The sequence below is a fragment of the Myotis myotis genome, unplaced genomic scaffold (genome assembly GCF_014108235.1).
Source record: "Myotis myotis isolate mMyoMyo1 unplaced genomic scaffold, mMyoMyo1.p scaffold_m19_p_19, whole genome shotgun sequence".
NCBI classification, from domain to species: Eukaryota; Metazoa; Chordata; class Mammalia; order Chiroptera; family Vespertilionidae; genus Myotis; species Myotis myotis.
This window is the reverse complement of record NW_023416323.1, coordinates 9,060,001-9,074,275: the sequence shown is the minus strand read 5'-3', so window position 1 is coordinate 9,074,275 and position 14,275 is coordinate 9,060,001. Positions and strand designations below refer to the sequence as shown.

The window sequence follows — 14,275 nt, the reverse complement described above, 5'->3', positions numbered from 1 at the left end:
AGGCTTGGGACCTGGTCTCAGAAAACAATCTCCCCAAGGTTGCACACCTAGGCTCAAATACAGCACCCTCTACCCGCCTGGGCGCAGAGCCTGGGCGAGGGCAACAAACTCCCCAGGTTCCCACGTCCAGGTTCAAATTCAGCGCAGCCTCTCTGCTAGGGTGCAGGGTCTGGTTGTGGGAAACAAACTCCCCAGGTCTGCACCCCCAGGACCAAATTCAGCGCTGTCTCCCCGAGTGGGCACAGGACCCAGTCGCAGAAAATGAAAGGCGCGCCGCCCGCCTCTCCGGGCGGTGCGGGAGGAGGAGTCTGGCTGCTGGGCTCTGGGATCCCTCCGCGGCCGCCGGCCTCCCCGGAGCGGGTCCGAGTGTCCGGGCCGGCTGCGTGGTGGCCGGCGGCGGGCCGAGGGGTGGGGCCGGGCGGCGACCGACCGCGGGGGAGGTCATGGGAGCGGAAGGCCTCACCGCTTGGCTCTTCCCTCCCTTCCCCCGTGGTCGGCTCCCCGCTTGCCCGCGCTGGGGCCAGGGGTCCATGCGGCCCTTGGGGCCCGGTCGGGGGGGCCGGGGCCTGCGTGGGCCAGCCGCTGGGCCCCATGGGGGGGGCATTGGCTCCCCAGCCCACGGCGGGAGCCCGGCGTGGGCTGCCACCCGCCCGCTGCCCCCCGGACCGGGCCCAGTGCAGCAGCGGCGGCAGCGGAGTGGGGCGCGTGCCCTAGCTCGGGGAGGCCGCCATGCTGCAGTGCACCGGCCCCATGGCCGGGCCTGCTCGGAGCGGATGCTGCTCCTCCAGAGCTGGGCCGCTCCACCGGCCGCACCCCGTTTGCTTTGCTGGGCCTGTGCTGCCCAGACGCGCTAGAGTCCCAGTCTGCCCGCAGGCCAGCTGCGGGGGCTGTGCGGGAGGGCCATCCTGCCTTGTGGTGAGTTCTAGCGGCAGCAGCAGGAACCGGACAAGGACTGCGCCCTCCATCTTGCCTTGGGGCCTCCATCTTGGGACAGAGCCACGTGCGCCCTCCATCTTGCCTTGGGTCCTCCATTTTGGGACGGTACCATGTGCTTCCTCACGGGAAGAAGCCGCTACTAGCCACACCCAGGATTTCTCTGGACTAACCAATAATAATCAAGGGAAGTGCACGCCATCACTATGACCGACTTGCGCCTGGCCAATCAGCGGGGCCCACAGTCCCCTCTCCTGCCCTCACTCCACCCCCCTTTAAAACCCCCTGTCCCATCAGGCGTCTCTCTCTCTCGGCCACTGGAGCTTACCTGTGCATCGGTGAGTGTGGCAGGGGAGCCAAACCTAGGTTTGAAGTAAATGACTCTTTGCTTTTGCATCGGACTGACTGGCTCCCTGGGGGTCTTGGGAACTTTGAAATCTGGGCACAACATTTTGGGGGCTCGCCCGGGGTTCCCGGGACCATCGAGGGACCCCTAGTCCGAAGAGTCTGACTGACCGCGCGGTAGGTGTGTTGTTGTTTGTTGTGTGTTCTGTTCGGTGTGAGCTCGTTTCTGGAATCTGTAATTGCCTGAGGGGTCTAGGTGGACGCGCCCAATAAAGACCACAGGCGGGGGGGGAGTTGGAAGACGTTCCGCCCCCCCAGGAGGGATGGATATGCCCCTCAGAGGGATGGATATGCCCCTCGCGGAAAGCAGGTCGCTCCTGCTAGCTAGTCTGGTATAAGGCCATTGTCTAGCTTTCGGGTTTGGCTTCCATGGAGTTGGAAGCCTGTTTTGGTTTTGCTTCCATGGAGTTGGAAGGCTGTATTTTCGGGCCCGTTTGTTGTTTGTGTTTGTGTCTTTTTGGTTTTATTTTGTGGACTCACTGGACGGACATTATGGGACAGACTCAAACTACTCCTTTAAGCATTATGGTCGATCATTTCAGAGAGGTAAGGGAAAGAGCCAGGGACCTCAGTGCAGAGGTTCGGAAAGACCGGTTGCAGACTTTTTGTTCCAGGGAGTGGCCAACTTTGGACGTTGGGTGGCCGCCGGAGGGGACTTTTGACCTCCCCACCATCCGCCGAGTCAGGGATGTCGTCTCCCAACTTAGGGGGGGACGTCCTGGTCAGCTTTCTTACATTGTTACTTGGCAGGACCTCGTGGAAGACCCGCCATCTTGGCTCAGGCCCTTCCTACCTCCACGTCCTCCTGGGCCGAAGCCCATTCTTGCTTTGCAGAGAACGGAAAAGGAGGAGAGGAGGAGGACTCTCACCCAGCCTTCAGCCCCTCCCCTCCCTATCCTGCAGGGGGGTACTGAAGAAGAACTAATCTTTCCTCCCCCATATAGCCCACGGGGGGACGAACCTTCCACACCGGGAGTGGCTGGGGGCGGAGTTCTGGGAGTGGCTGGGGGCGGAGTTCTGGGAGTGGCTGGGGGCGGAGTTCTGGGAGTGGCTGGGGGCGGAGTTCCGGGAGTGGCTGGGGGCGGAGTTCTGGGAGTGGCTGGGGGTGGAGTTCTGGGAGTGGCCTCAGTAGGAGGCCCGCCTCTCACCCGGCAGAGGGCTCAGCGGGAACTCTCTGCTGCAGCACCTGACTCCACTATCAAGACCCTGCCCTTAAGGGCCGCTGGACCCCCGGATGCGGATGGCAACCAGCCCTATCATTATTGGCCTTTTTCCACATCCGATCTCTATAACTGGAAGGCACAAAACCCCAAGTTTTCTGAGAAACCAGGGGGACTTATTGACTTGCTAGATTCTGTTCTTTTCACCCATCAGCCCACATGGGACGACTGTCAGCAGCTTTTACAGGTTCTGTTCACGACGGAAGAGAGAGAAAGGATCCTCAGTGAGGCCCGGAAAATGGTTCCAGGCGTGGACGGAAACGCAACTGCCAACCAGGTCCAGATAGATGTCTCTTTTCCCTTAATTAGGCCTGAATGGGATTTCAACACGGCAGAAGGTAAGGAGAGGCTTTCGGTCTACCGTCAGACCCTAATGCGGGGTCTCAGAATGGCTGCTAGAAAGCCAACTAATTTGGCCAAGGTGGGGAATGTTCAGCAGGAAAGGGATGAGTCTCCAGCTGCCTTTTTAGAACGGATCATGGAGGCTTACCGCACCTACACCCCCATGAATCCAGAAGCTCCTGAAAACAAGGCAGCTGTGATCATAAGCTTTGTAAACCAATCGGCCGCGGATATTAAAAGGAAACTACAAAAAGTAGATAGGTTGGGAGAGAAGAGTTTACAGGATTTACTGGCAGTGGCAGAGAAGGTGTACAATAACCGAGAGTCTCCAGAAGACAGGCAGGCTCGCGTCGTGGCTGCCACTAGCAGTAGGCAAGCTCGGGACCTGGCTAGGGTCCTGCTGGCTACGACCATGGACTTCCCCAAGGGGCGAGACCGTCGCCTCCGACAGCTTGTAAGCAATAAAGGAAGAGGTAAGCAGACCACCCAAGAGGGGAGGCGGGGGCTACGGAAGGATCAATGTAAGTTTTGCATGGACATAGGGCACTGGGCTCGAGAATGTCCGAAGAAGGCCGGTGAGAAGGGAGACAGGACTGACCGAGTCAAGGTCTTAGAGCTGGGTGAACTGAGTGATTAGGGGAGTCAGGGTTCGGACCCCCTCCCCGAGCCCAGGATAACTCTCAGAGTGGAGGGGACTCCTGTTAACTTCCTTGTTGACACCGGGGCACAACATTCGGTCCTCCGTACCCCGCAAGGAAAACTGGCGAATAAAAAGTCCTGGGTGCAAGGAGCAACTGGTATGAGCCAGTATTCATGGACTACCCGAAGGACAGTAGATTTAGGAACAGGCCAGGTATCCCACTCTTTCATGGTAATACCAGAATGCCCCTACCCACTATTGGGACGGGACCTACTGACCAAACTTGGAGCTCAAATAACTTTCAGACAGGGGGGGCCTCAGGTCACTGATGGGGAGGGCCGCCCCATTCAGGTCCTGACCATGAGGCTAGAGGATGAATATCGCCTCTACCAGAAGACTTCCCTGGTGGAGGGCAGTATGGACAAATGGCTACAAGAATTCCCAACAGCATGGGCAGAGACAGGAGGGGTGGGGCTGGCCGCCCACAGGGCCCCAGTCCTGGTAGAACTAAAACCAGGAGAAGGTCCGGTAAGAATCAAGCAGTACCCCATGCCTCAGGAGGCACGGAAGGGAATTCAGCCTCATATCAGGAGACTGAAGAGCTTGGGGGTGTTAGTTCCCTGCCAGTCTGCGTGGAACACTCCCCTACTGCCAGTTAAAAAGCCCCAGACAAACGACTACAGGCCAGTACAGGACCTCCGAGAAGTAAATAAAAGAGTTATGGACATACACCCAACAGTCCCAAACCCGTACACTCTCTTGAGCTCCTTGTCGCCCTCTAAAGTCTGGTACACGGTATTAGATCTGAAGGATGCCTTCTTCAGTCTACCCCTAGCACCTCAAAGTCAGTCCCTCTTCGCCTTTGAGTGGCATGACCCAGAGGAGGGCGTCAGTGGACAGCTGACTTGGACACGCCTACCCCAGGGGTTCAAAAACTCGCCCACCATCTTCGACGAGGCGCTGCACGAAGACCTGGGTGAGTACAGAAGGGAACACCCCAACCTCACCCTCCTCCAGTATGTAGATGACATCCTGATTGCTGCAGACACAGCCAAGGACTGTGAGCGGGGGACCCAAGATCTATTGGCCACCCTGGGGGCCTTAGGGTACCGGGCATCCGCGAGGAAGGCTCAGTTATGTCGAGAAAGGGTGAGTTACCTGGGATACATCCTAGAGGGCGGGCAGCGGCGGTTATCGGATGCCAGAAAAGAGACTGTTTTGAAAATCCCTACTCCCACCTCCAGAAGAGAAGTAAGGGAATTCCTAGGATCGGCCGGCTACTGCCGCCTCTGGATACCGGGTTTTGCCGAAATCGCCAGGCCCCTATATGAAGCTACCAAGGAGGGAAGGGCGTTTGACTGGACTGAGAAAGATGAAACTGCCTTTAGGCAGTTAAAGAAGGCCCTTCTAGGTGCTCCAGCCCTGGGCCTGCCAGATATTACGAAGCCCTTTCACCTCTTTGTAGATGAACACAAAGGGATAGCGAAAGGGGTCTTGACTCAAGCTTTAGGCCCCTGGAGCCGCCCAGTGGCTTATTTGTCCAAGAAGTTAGATCCTGTAGCTGCCGGCTGGCCACCATGCTTGAGAATTATCGCGGCAACAGCGCTCTTAGTCAAGGACGCTGACAAATTGACCCTGGGGCAGGAAATCTGGATCACAACCCCACATGCCATTGAGGGAGTCCTGAAGCAGCCTCCTGACAGATGGATGAGTAATGCACGTATAACCCATTACCAGAGCCTCCTACTCAACCCTCCAAGAGTGCGGTTCCACCCCACTGCGGCCCTCAATCCTGCTACTTTGCTGCCCGACCCTGACTTAGATGCCCCACTACACGACTGTGCAGGAATCCTAGAGCAGGTACATGGACTCCGGAAGGACTTGACCGACCAGCCCCTCCCTGATGCAGAGGCCACCTGGTTCACGGATGGGAGCAGCTTTGTGCGGGACGGGTGCAGGTACGCGGGTGCAGCGGTGGTCACTGAAACGGACACTGTGTGGGCGGAGGCCCTGCCCTCTGGGACGTCAGCCCAGCGAGCAGAACTCATCGCCCTTACTAAGGCACTGACACTGGGGGCTGGGAAGCGGCTTAACGTTTACACAGACAGCCGTTATGCATTTGCTACAGCTCATGTCCACGGGGCAATCTATCAGGAGAGAGGGCTGCTGACGGCAGAGGGACGGACAATAAAAAATAAGCAGGAGATTCTCGATCTGCTTGCGGCCTTATGGCTTCCTGCCAAGTTAGCCATAATCCACTGCCAGGGGCACCAGAAAGCCGATGACCCGGTAGCAAGAGGTAACCAAAAGGCTGACCAGGCTGCGAAGGCAGTAGCCCTTACCTCGGTCCCTACCATGGCCTTACAACTCCCAGACCCAGGGGACCCAGTCTTACCAGACCAACCCAAGTACTCCCAGGAAGAATTGCAACGCATCAGAAAGCTCCCCAGAGCCCAGGAAATAAAGGGATGGTGGCATACATCAGAAGGGGAACTCATACTGCCAGACCGGCTCGGGGACACGGTATTAGAACATATGCACCGGTCCACTCACCTGGGAACCCGGAAAATGAAGGACTTAATCCGACATGCCGGGATCAAGATTCACCAGCAGGATACCAAGATAGATCAGGTTGTATCTGCCTGCAAGACCTGTCAACTCACAAACACAAGAGCTGGATCAAATGAAAGAGGGACCAGGCTCAGAGGCACCAAACCAGGAGCACAATGGGAAGTCGACTTCACTGAAATTAAACCAGGGAAGTATGGTTATAAATATCTTTTAGTATTTGTAGATACCTTCTCTGGCTGGGTAGAGGCATACCCTACCAAGCATGAAACAGCTCAGACGGTGGCCAAGAAGCTACTGGAAGACATCTTACCCAGGTATGGTTTTCCTGCTATGATAGGGTCCGACAACGGGCCAGCCTTTATTTCACAGGTAACACAGGTAGTAACCAGGGCTATTGGGGCAAATTGGAAATTACATTGTGCTTATAGACCCCAGAGTTCGGGTCAGGTAGAAAGAATGAACAGAACTCTAAAAGAGACCCTTACCAAATTAACTATGGAGACGGGTGGGGACTGGGTGGCTCTCCTACCGTATGCCCTTTACCGGGTAAGGAATTCCCCATACACCCTGGGCTTTACTCCCTATGAAATCATGTTTGGCAGGCCACCCCCTATCATTCCTAACCTTAAAGCTGACCTTCTCGCTGAATTTGAAAATCAAGAACTATCTCTTTCTTTGAGAGGGCTTCAGAAGGCACATGAGGACATTTGGCCACGTCTCCGCGCCATCTACGAGGCCAGCCCAACCCCAACTCCTCATCAGCACAGACCAGGAGATTGGGTCTACGTCAGAAGGCACCGCCGGGAGACCTTGGAGCCACGTTGGAAGGGTCCCTACACTGTGGTGCTGACGACCCCCACCGCTCTCAAGGTAGATGGCGTCGCGACCTGGGTCCACCACACTCACGTGCGGTCAGCAGAACCATCCATGACCCGGAAAGACTTCATCACCAAATGGAGCATCGATCGAGATCAGTGCAACCCGCTCAAGCTCAAGCTACGGCGTGCTCGACCTGCCTGATGCCGGTAACATGGCTCGCGATCACTCCTGTCACCAGGAGCCCCCACAATACTGTGTAATACACTTAGATACTGCCTGCATCTTCATGGACATGGCTCCAAAGAGACAAGGACAATTTATAGGATCACATGTTTAGTAGCAGAAGATTTGGCTGCCTAAAGCAGCCATGATGTTTATATTAACCTTTGATTCTTTTGCAGGTATGTTGGCTGTCCTGGAAGGGAGCTGTGTGGGGTGACCCCCAAAAGTAAAGGGTGTCTAGCTGCCAAGGGGGCAGGTGCCCAACTGGGCAGGAAAGGGTGCCCATCAGGTTTTGGACTCTGTTGAGAGACAGCTAACAGTTGGCAGCCTGTATACTGCCTTGCAGGCCTGAGTCACCATGCCCATGTCAGGGGTAGTAAAGCTGGAAAAAGAAAAAAAAAAAAAAAAAAAAAAAAAAAAGCCTGTTTAGAATAGAAGGTCTGGGGCATAGTTATGCATAGGTAGGTTTTATGCCAACAGTTACTGTTTTGTTTTAAATCCATGAAAAGGAATTAGCAAGGAAAGTCAGAAAATCTTAGAGTAGATCAGTATGTTCTTCTCCTTATGTAATTCCTCCGGAATCTGGCAATATGCGAAGGGATTTATTCCCTCCTGGGAGGGCACTTAAGCATTCTGTATTGCCAAAAGGATCCCAATTGTCTACAGCTGTTGTCTGAGCTCTCCGTTCAAGCTGGGTTTATGAAAAGCTGGTACCATAGATCTGTCTCTTACCCAATGGCGTAAGCTGGGCCCTCTCTGGAGAAGAAACCTGGGTTTCCCAAGAGATGTGATCAATGCCGGGGCCCCGCCAGCAGGCGAGGGGAACCCAAGGCGGGTGCTGGGCGTGGAGGCCATAGGGGGCATGGCTAACAAGGAGACAGAACTGAACCTCACATCACCCTACTTGGCCCAGAGATGGTTGGTAGTCAGAGACGGGTAAGACTCCACAGAGGTGGGGCGACCTAAGACAGACACAGCCGAGGGCCAGTAGGAGAGAACTTGGGGTTCAACAGAGGTGGGGCACAGATCCTCACCCCCCCAATGGTGCAGGGGCTTGAACACTCGCCCCTTCTGAAGAAGGTCTCCTGTCCCCGTGGCTGCTTCTTGCTTCCCATGCCCAGCCCAGACCAGGAACCAAATAACAGAAGAGACTTGGTCCAGCTGAAAATGGTGCCCAGAAAAACGGAGGCTTAATTCAACAGACTCTAAATTTAAACCTAGCCTAACAAACAGGAATGCTTGAGCCTCTTCAAGGCAAATAGTACTAAATCTTGATTTGGTTTTTTTGTGATAACCATGGAGGAATTCTAAGAAGAAAGATCCTATTTCAATAGAAGTTATTAAATCTAAAATGGTTTCTTTCACTTCCACTGGACCATTTGTTAACCTTATAGGGATAGTTCAGTTGATAGTTTTGGTAGAATAGAATTGCAGTCCGTCTCATGATTGAGCCAGAAGTTCCAAGACAAGGGGGGAATGAAAGGCGCGCCGCCCGCCTCTCCGGGCGGTGCGGGAGGAGGAGTCTGGCTGCTGGGCTCTGGGATCCCTCCGCGGCCGCCGGCCTCCCCGGAGCGGGTCCGAGTGTCCGGGCCGGCTGCGTGGTGGCCGGCGGCGGGCCGAGGGGTGGGGCCGGGCGGCGACCGACCGCGGGGGAGGTCATGGGAGCGGAAGGCCTCACCGCTTGGCTCTTCCCTCCCTTCCCCCGTGGTCGGCTCCCCGCTTGCCCCGCGCTGGGGCCAGGGGTCCATGCGGCCCTTGGGGCCCGGTCGGGGGGGCCGGGGCCTGCGTGGGCCAGCCGCTGGGCCCCATGGGGGGGGCATTGGCTCCCCAGCCCACGGCGGGAGCCCGGCGTGGGCTGCCACCCGCCCGCTGCCCCCCGGACCGGGCCCAGTGCAGCAGCGGCGTGGGGCGCGTGCCTAGCTCGGGGAGGCCGCCATGCTGCAGTGCACCGGCCCCATGGCCGGGCCTGCTCGGAGCGGATGCTGCTCCTCCAGAGCTGGGCCGCTCCACCGGCCGCACCCCGTTTGCTGGGCCTGTGCTGCCCAGACGCGCTAGAGTCCCAGTCTGCCCGCAGGCCAGCTGCGGGGGCTGTGCGGGAGGGCCATCCTGCCTTGTGGTGAGTTCTAGCGGCAGCAGCAGGAACCGGACAAGGACTGCGCCCTCCATCTTGCCTTGGGGCCTCCATCTTGGGACGGTACCATGTGCTTCCTCACGGGAAGAAGCCGCTACTAGCCACACCCAGGATTTCTCTGGACTAACCAATAATAATCAAGGGAAGTGCACGCCATCACTATGACCGACTTGCGCCTGGCCAATCAGCGGGGCCCACAGTCCCCTCTCCTGCCCTCACTCCACCCCCCTTTAAAACCCCCTGTCCCATCAGGCGTCTCTCTCTCTCGGCCACTGGAGCTTACCGGTGCATCGGTGAGTGTGGCAGGGGAGCCAAACCTAGGTTTGAAGTAAATGACTCTTTGCTTTTGCATCGGACTGACTGGCTCCCTGGGGGTCTTGGGAACTTTGAAATCTGGGCACAACAAAAACAGTGTCCTCAACAATGTGCACCCAGGCCCAAACTCAGCAGTCTCCCTGCCTGGGTGCATAGCTTAGTAGTGGGAAATAAATTCCCCAAGTTCGCACACATCCAGACTCAAAAACAGCACTGTCTCCCTGCCCTGCGTGGGCGCGGGATCTGGTCCCAGGAAACAGAATCACCAACGATGCGCACCCAGGCTAAAACTCAGCACAGTCTGCCCGCGGAGTCTGGTCGTGGAAAATAAACTTCCCGCCTCCGACACCAAGGCTAAAAGTCAGGCAGAGCTGCTGCTGCTGCTGCTGCTGCTACTGTGTGCAGACAGCCCCACTGTGCAGCCAGGGTCTGGCAGTTCCTATGCCGCTGACCTGGGGGGCGGCTGGGGAGGGGGATTGGCTTTGTGACCCACAGAAATCTGTGGCCGGGGTGCCTGGAGTCTTGGTGTCCCTGAGTCTGCAGCTGTAGTCTCAGGTCTTCTACCAGAGCGGCTGTGGGGTTCCGATTTGCTACCGAGACCAGACTGGGTGGTGGCAAGGCTACGATCCCACCCTCAAGCAGTTCCGTTCTTCAAGATGGCGTGGTCTCCGCGCCGCTGGTGTCCTCCCCGGAGTGTTTGCAGCGGCAGCGGGGTTTTGCGGTCTAAGACTGCCCGGATTGGCAGCCCCCTGAAAAACCTGCAGGACCTAACTGTCCCTATTTCACTCTCACACACACCCATACACGTCCACACACTCCTCTATGGCTCCCTCACTCTCTCACACACTCTCCCTCCCTGCCTTCCTGCCGATCGCCATCTTTCCTCTCCCCGAGGAATGTTATTTCTATTTGCAGGGTATCAGCTTTAATTAAAAAGAAAATGAGCCGAAACCAGTTTGGCTCAGTGGATAGAGCGTCGGCCTGCGGACTGAAGGGTCCCAGGTTCGATTCCGGTCAAGGGCATGTACCTGGGTTGCGGGCACATCCCCAGTGGGAGATGTGCTGGAGGCAGCTGATCCATGTTTCTAACTCTCTGTCTTTCTCCCTTCCTCTCTGTAAAAAATCAATAAAATATATTTAAAAAAAAAAAGAAAGAAAATGAGAAGCAAACTACTTCGTCATAAAATTAATGTTTCCTGAGGTATGATGTCTTTAATAATTTTTTTTTTTGTTTGCTGATACAATTTGGTATGGGATACAAAATATTTATGACAGAGGTGTTTTTAGTCACATTGACACTGGGGTTAATGTATCAAGAGTTCTGTAAACATTAAAATCTTATGACCACAGAATTCTACTTCTGAGGATCAATACTGATCAAATACTAAACATTCCATACTGAATTACAATAAAATACTAAATAATCCTCACATTCTGCTGGTTATCTTGCTGTTTATTTCACCAAGGAATTAGAAGCAATTGAAAGAAAAACAGTTCTTCTCTTCACCACATTATCCAACCAATTTATGTGCATATCCTTACCATAGGCATAATTTTCCTTCATAAATTGGCTCCTACTCTTTCCCATCTACTAAAGGTCATTGCTTACAAAACAATCTTTTTTTTAAAAAATATATTTTATTGATTTTTTACAGAGAGGAAGGGAGAGAGATAGAGAGTCAGAAACATCGATGAGAAAGAAACATCGATCAGCTGCCTCCTACACATCTCCTACTGGGGATGTGCCCGCAACCAAGGTACATGCCCTTGACCGGAATCGAACCTGGGACCTTCAGTCCGCAGGCCGACGCTCTATCCACTGAGCCAAACCGGTTTCGGCAACAACTCCTTCAATTTTCCTCTCTTTGAAATCATTGCCTTCAGCCTATAAATGTGTTCTAATATTACACACCTTAAAAAAAAATGCATTTCCTTTATCCCATGCATGCTTTTATGGCAAAGTTCTCCGAGTTGTGTATACTTATTTTTACTACTGCCATACCTTTCATTTCCCTTTTCTTTTATCTTCCAATAACTTTTTTAAAAAATATATTGATTTTTTACAGAGAGGAAGTGAGAGAAATAGAGAGTCAGAAACATCAATGAGTGAGAAACATCGATCAGCTGCCTCCTGCACACCCCCCACCGTGGATACCCTGCAACCAAGGTACATGCCCTTGACCGGAATCGAACCCGGGACCCCTCAGTCCGCAGGCCGCCGCTCCATTCACCAAGCCAAACTGGTCAGGGCCTTCCAATAACTTTAAAAGAAAACTTTATTACAAGAGCATTATTAACATCCACAAAAAGGAATAATAAACATCCATGTATCTATGACCCAGCCGCATCAACCCAAGCCCAATCCTAGCCTATTCTGTTCACATTATTTTTTATTTATTTATTTTTATTTTTTTTATTTATTAAGTTTTTACATATGTGTCCTTATCCCCACATCACCCCCCCCCCCCATCACCCCCACTCATGCCCTCACCCTCCTGTTGTCTGTGTCCATTGGTTAGGCCTATATGCTTGCATGAAAGTCCTTTGGTTGACCTCTCCCCCTTACCCCCACCCTCCCCTACCTTCCCTCTGAGGTTTGACAGTCTGATGCTTCTCTGTCTCTGGATCTGTTTTTGTTCATCAGTTTATGTTGTTCATTATATTCCAAAAATGAGTGAGATCATGTGATATTTATTTTTCTCTGACTGGCTTATTTCACTTAGCATAATGCTCTCCAATTCCATCCTTGCTGTTGCAAATGGTAAGAACAAATTCCATATATTAAAAGTATTTTTTGCACTTCTTTCAGAATTTATCTCTAAAAGTATTTTTAAAAACATAATCATAATATCACTATCCAAAACTAAATAATGAACAATTCTTAATATCATCAGAAATCAGCCAAGCCAGCATGGCTCAGTGGTTGAGCATTGACCTAGGAACCAGGAGGGCTGGATTGCAGACTTGATCCCCAGTGTGGGGTGCGCAGAAGGCAGCCAACTGGTGATTCCCTCTCATCTCTGATGTTTCTATCTCTCCCTCTCTCTCCCTCTCTGAAACCAACTTTTAAAAAATCATACTTTCAACTATCTCTAAAATCATAATTGATCCAAATCTCATAAAGTATAACTGGTTAATATGTTGTTTACATCCTTTTTAATCTATAGGTTCTCCTGCTATCTTTTGATTTCTTTTACAATTTATTTGTTGAAGAAATTGTTTTTGGCTCTGTAGTTTTTCCCATATTCTGAATTTTGCTGATTATATCTTCCTATTAATTGATAATTGGCTTTAGAAATTTGATCAGACATAGTATCAATTTTGTTGACAAAGTTATTTCCTAGGTAATATTGTGTCCATACATTAGAAGAAATATAATGTCTGTTTGTCTTTATTTTTGTGATGTGATCAGCATTAATGTTCAATGCCTAGATCCAATAGTTCATTATAGGTTCCAAAATGGAAATATTCAATCATTCTTCATTTATTCACTGAACATTTTATTAATAAAAACATTCTTTACTATAAGAACAGTTCTTATAGTAAGAAAGACAAGAGAAATGCTTCTTTTTCTTAAATTTTCTATCTTCCAAGTAAGTTAAATCTCTACTAGTTCCCAGTAATGAACAATTTGCTGTTATTATCATTAAGAATTTATGGGATTAAACATATTAAAGCATATTTTGTTGTAACACATTGCAGTTATGTGTATAGATGCTCAAATGATCCCATCTTTGACAAGTTGGAGCCTCCTCCAATTGGTTCCCCTTCCCTAATTACCCTATCCAATATTACCCCATTCTCCCATCATAATTCTTACTCTATTAATTTTTGTTCATAATACTTAATCACTTCATGATATCTGGTAAGGCATTTGCTTGTGTTTATTGCTTCACTTTCCTACTATAAAGCTATGAAAAAAGGGCAATGAAGAAATAAATACATTAAATAGGCTAAATACAAAAGATGAACTAAAAAGGATATGATCCAAAATACAGGTAAAATGGTTGTCATTTGGGAAGAAAACTTTCCCTCATTGAAATTAGAGGGAAATATGAGTGAAGAAATAAGTGGTAATGGAAGTATAGGTATAATTTCTTTGGTGAATCATGCTGCAATCTAAGTTTTCTTCCCAGGTTTCAGGTCTTTTCTTCATAATCAACACCTAAGGGATGTGTTTCCTTCCCAACCAGCAGCACTATACCATGCCATAATGGCTTACCTCTGCCTGATTAGCACTTACTCACCCAGACTCCATCTTTTTTTCTCATCCCTCACAACCATCCAAGGTTCTTTCCCTTGCTCTAATAGGGTAATTACATCTGGCTTAGAAATGGAACATCCTGCATTGGAAAAAAAAAGAAAAGAAAAATAAAGGAACATAATAAAGAAAGTATTTACTTTATCAAGCTTCAGAACGATAATGAATAATGGGATTAAAAATTACTTATATTTGAGTTATTTCAGGATCATAAGGACAGAGAGGTAGAAACATCATTTTATTTTAATTTAAACCATACAGGCTATCTCTTTTTTTTTTTTTTTTTTAATTGGTTACATTTACTTTATTGGAGATGCAAAATATAAATTTTCTTCAATCTTTACTATTTTGTGACTGGTTTTTAGGGATATTAGTGACAATAAATTATCTGATTTTTGCTTTTGGGGAACATTAAT

The 14,275-nt window shown here is 51.2% G+C and overlaps 2 protein-coding genes across 4 annotated transcripts in view; one reads left to right on the top strand and one right to left on the bottom strand.

The window, feature by feature from the left end:
* LOC118674051 (zinc finger protein 30 homolog) overlaps positions 1-14,275 on the bottom strand; it is a 43,369-nt gene that overhangs the window by 13,407 nt on the left and 15,687 nt on the right. For 2 of the 3 annotated variants that reach the window (XM_036345233.1, XM_036345232.1), the window contains exon 3: positions 13,846-13,941. In XM_036345233.1, coding sequence (XP_036201126.1) covers positions 13,846-13,941 — 96 coding nt within the window. Of the gene's footprint in view, positions 1-6,093; positions 6,181-13,845; positions 13,942-14,275 lie in introns of those variants that run through there. The other variant, XM_036345235.1, reaches the window with a different exon arrangement.
* Positions 2,496-7,153, top strand: LOC118674042. The gene is made up of 2 exons (XM_036345208.1): positions 2,496-2,896; positions 4,365-7,153. Exons 1-2 carry the CDS (start codon positions 2,874-2,876, stop codon positions 7,129-7,131), a joined length of 2,790 nt encoding a protein of 929 aa, XP_036201101.1. The 5' UTR covers positions 2,496-2,873; the 3' UTR covers positions 7,132-7,153.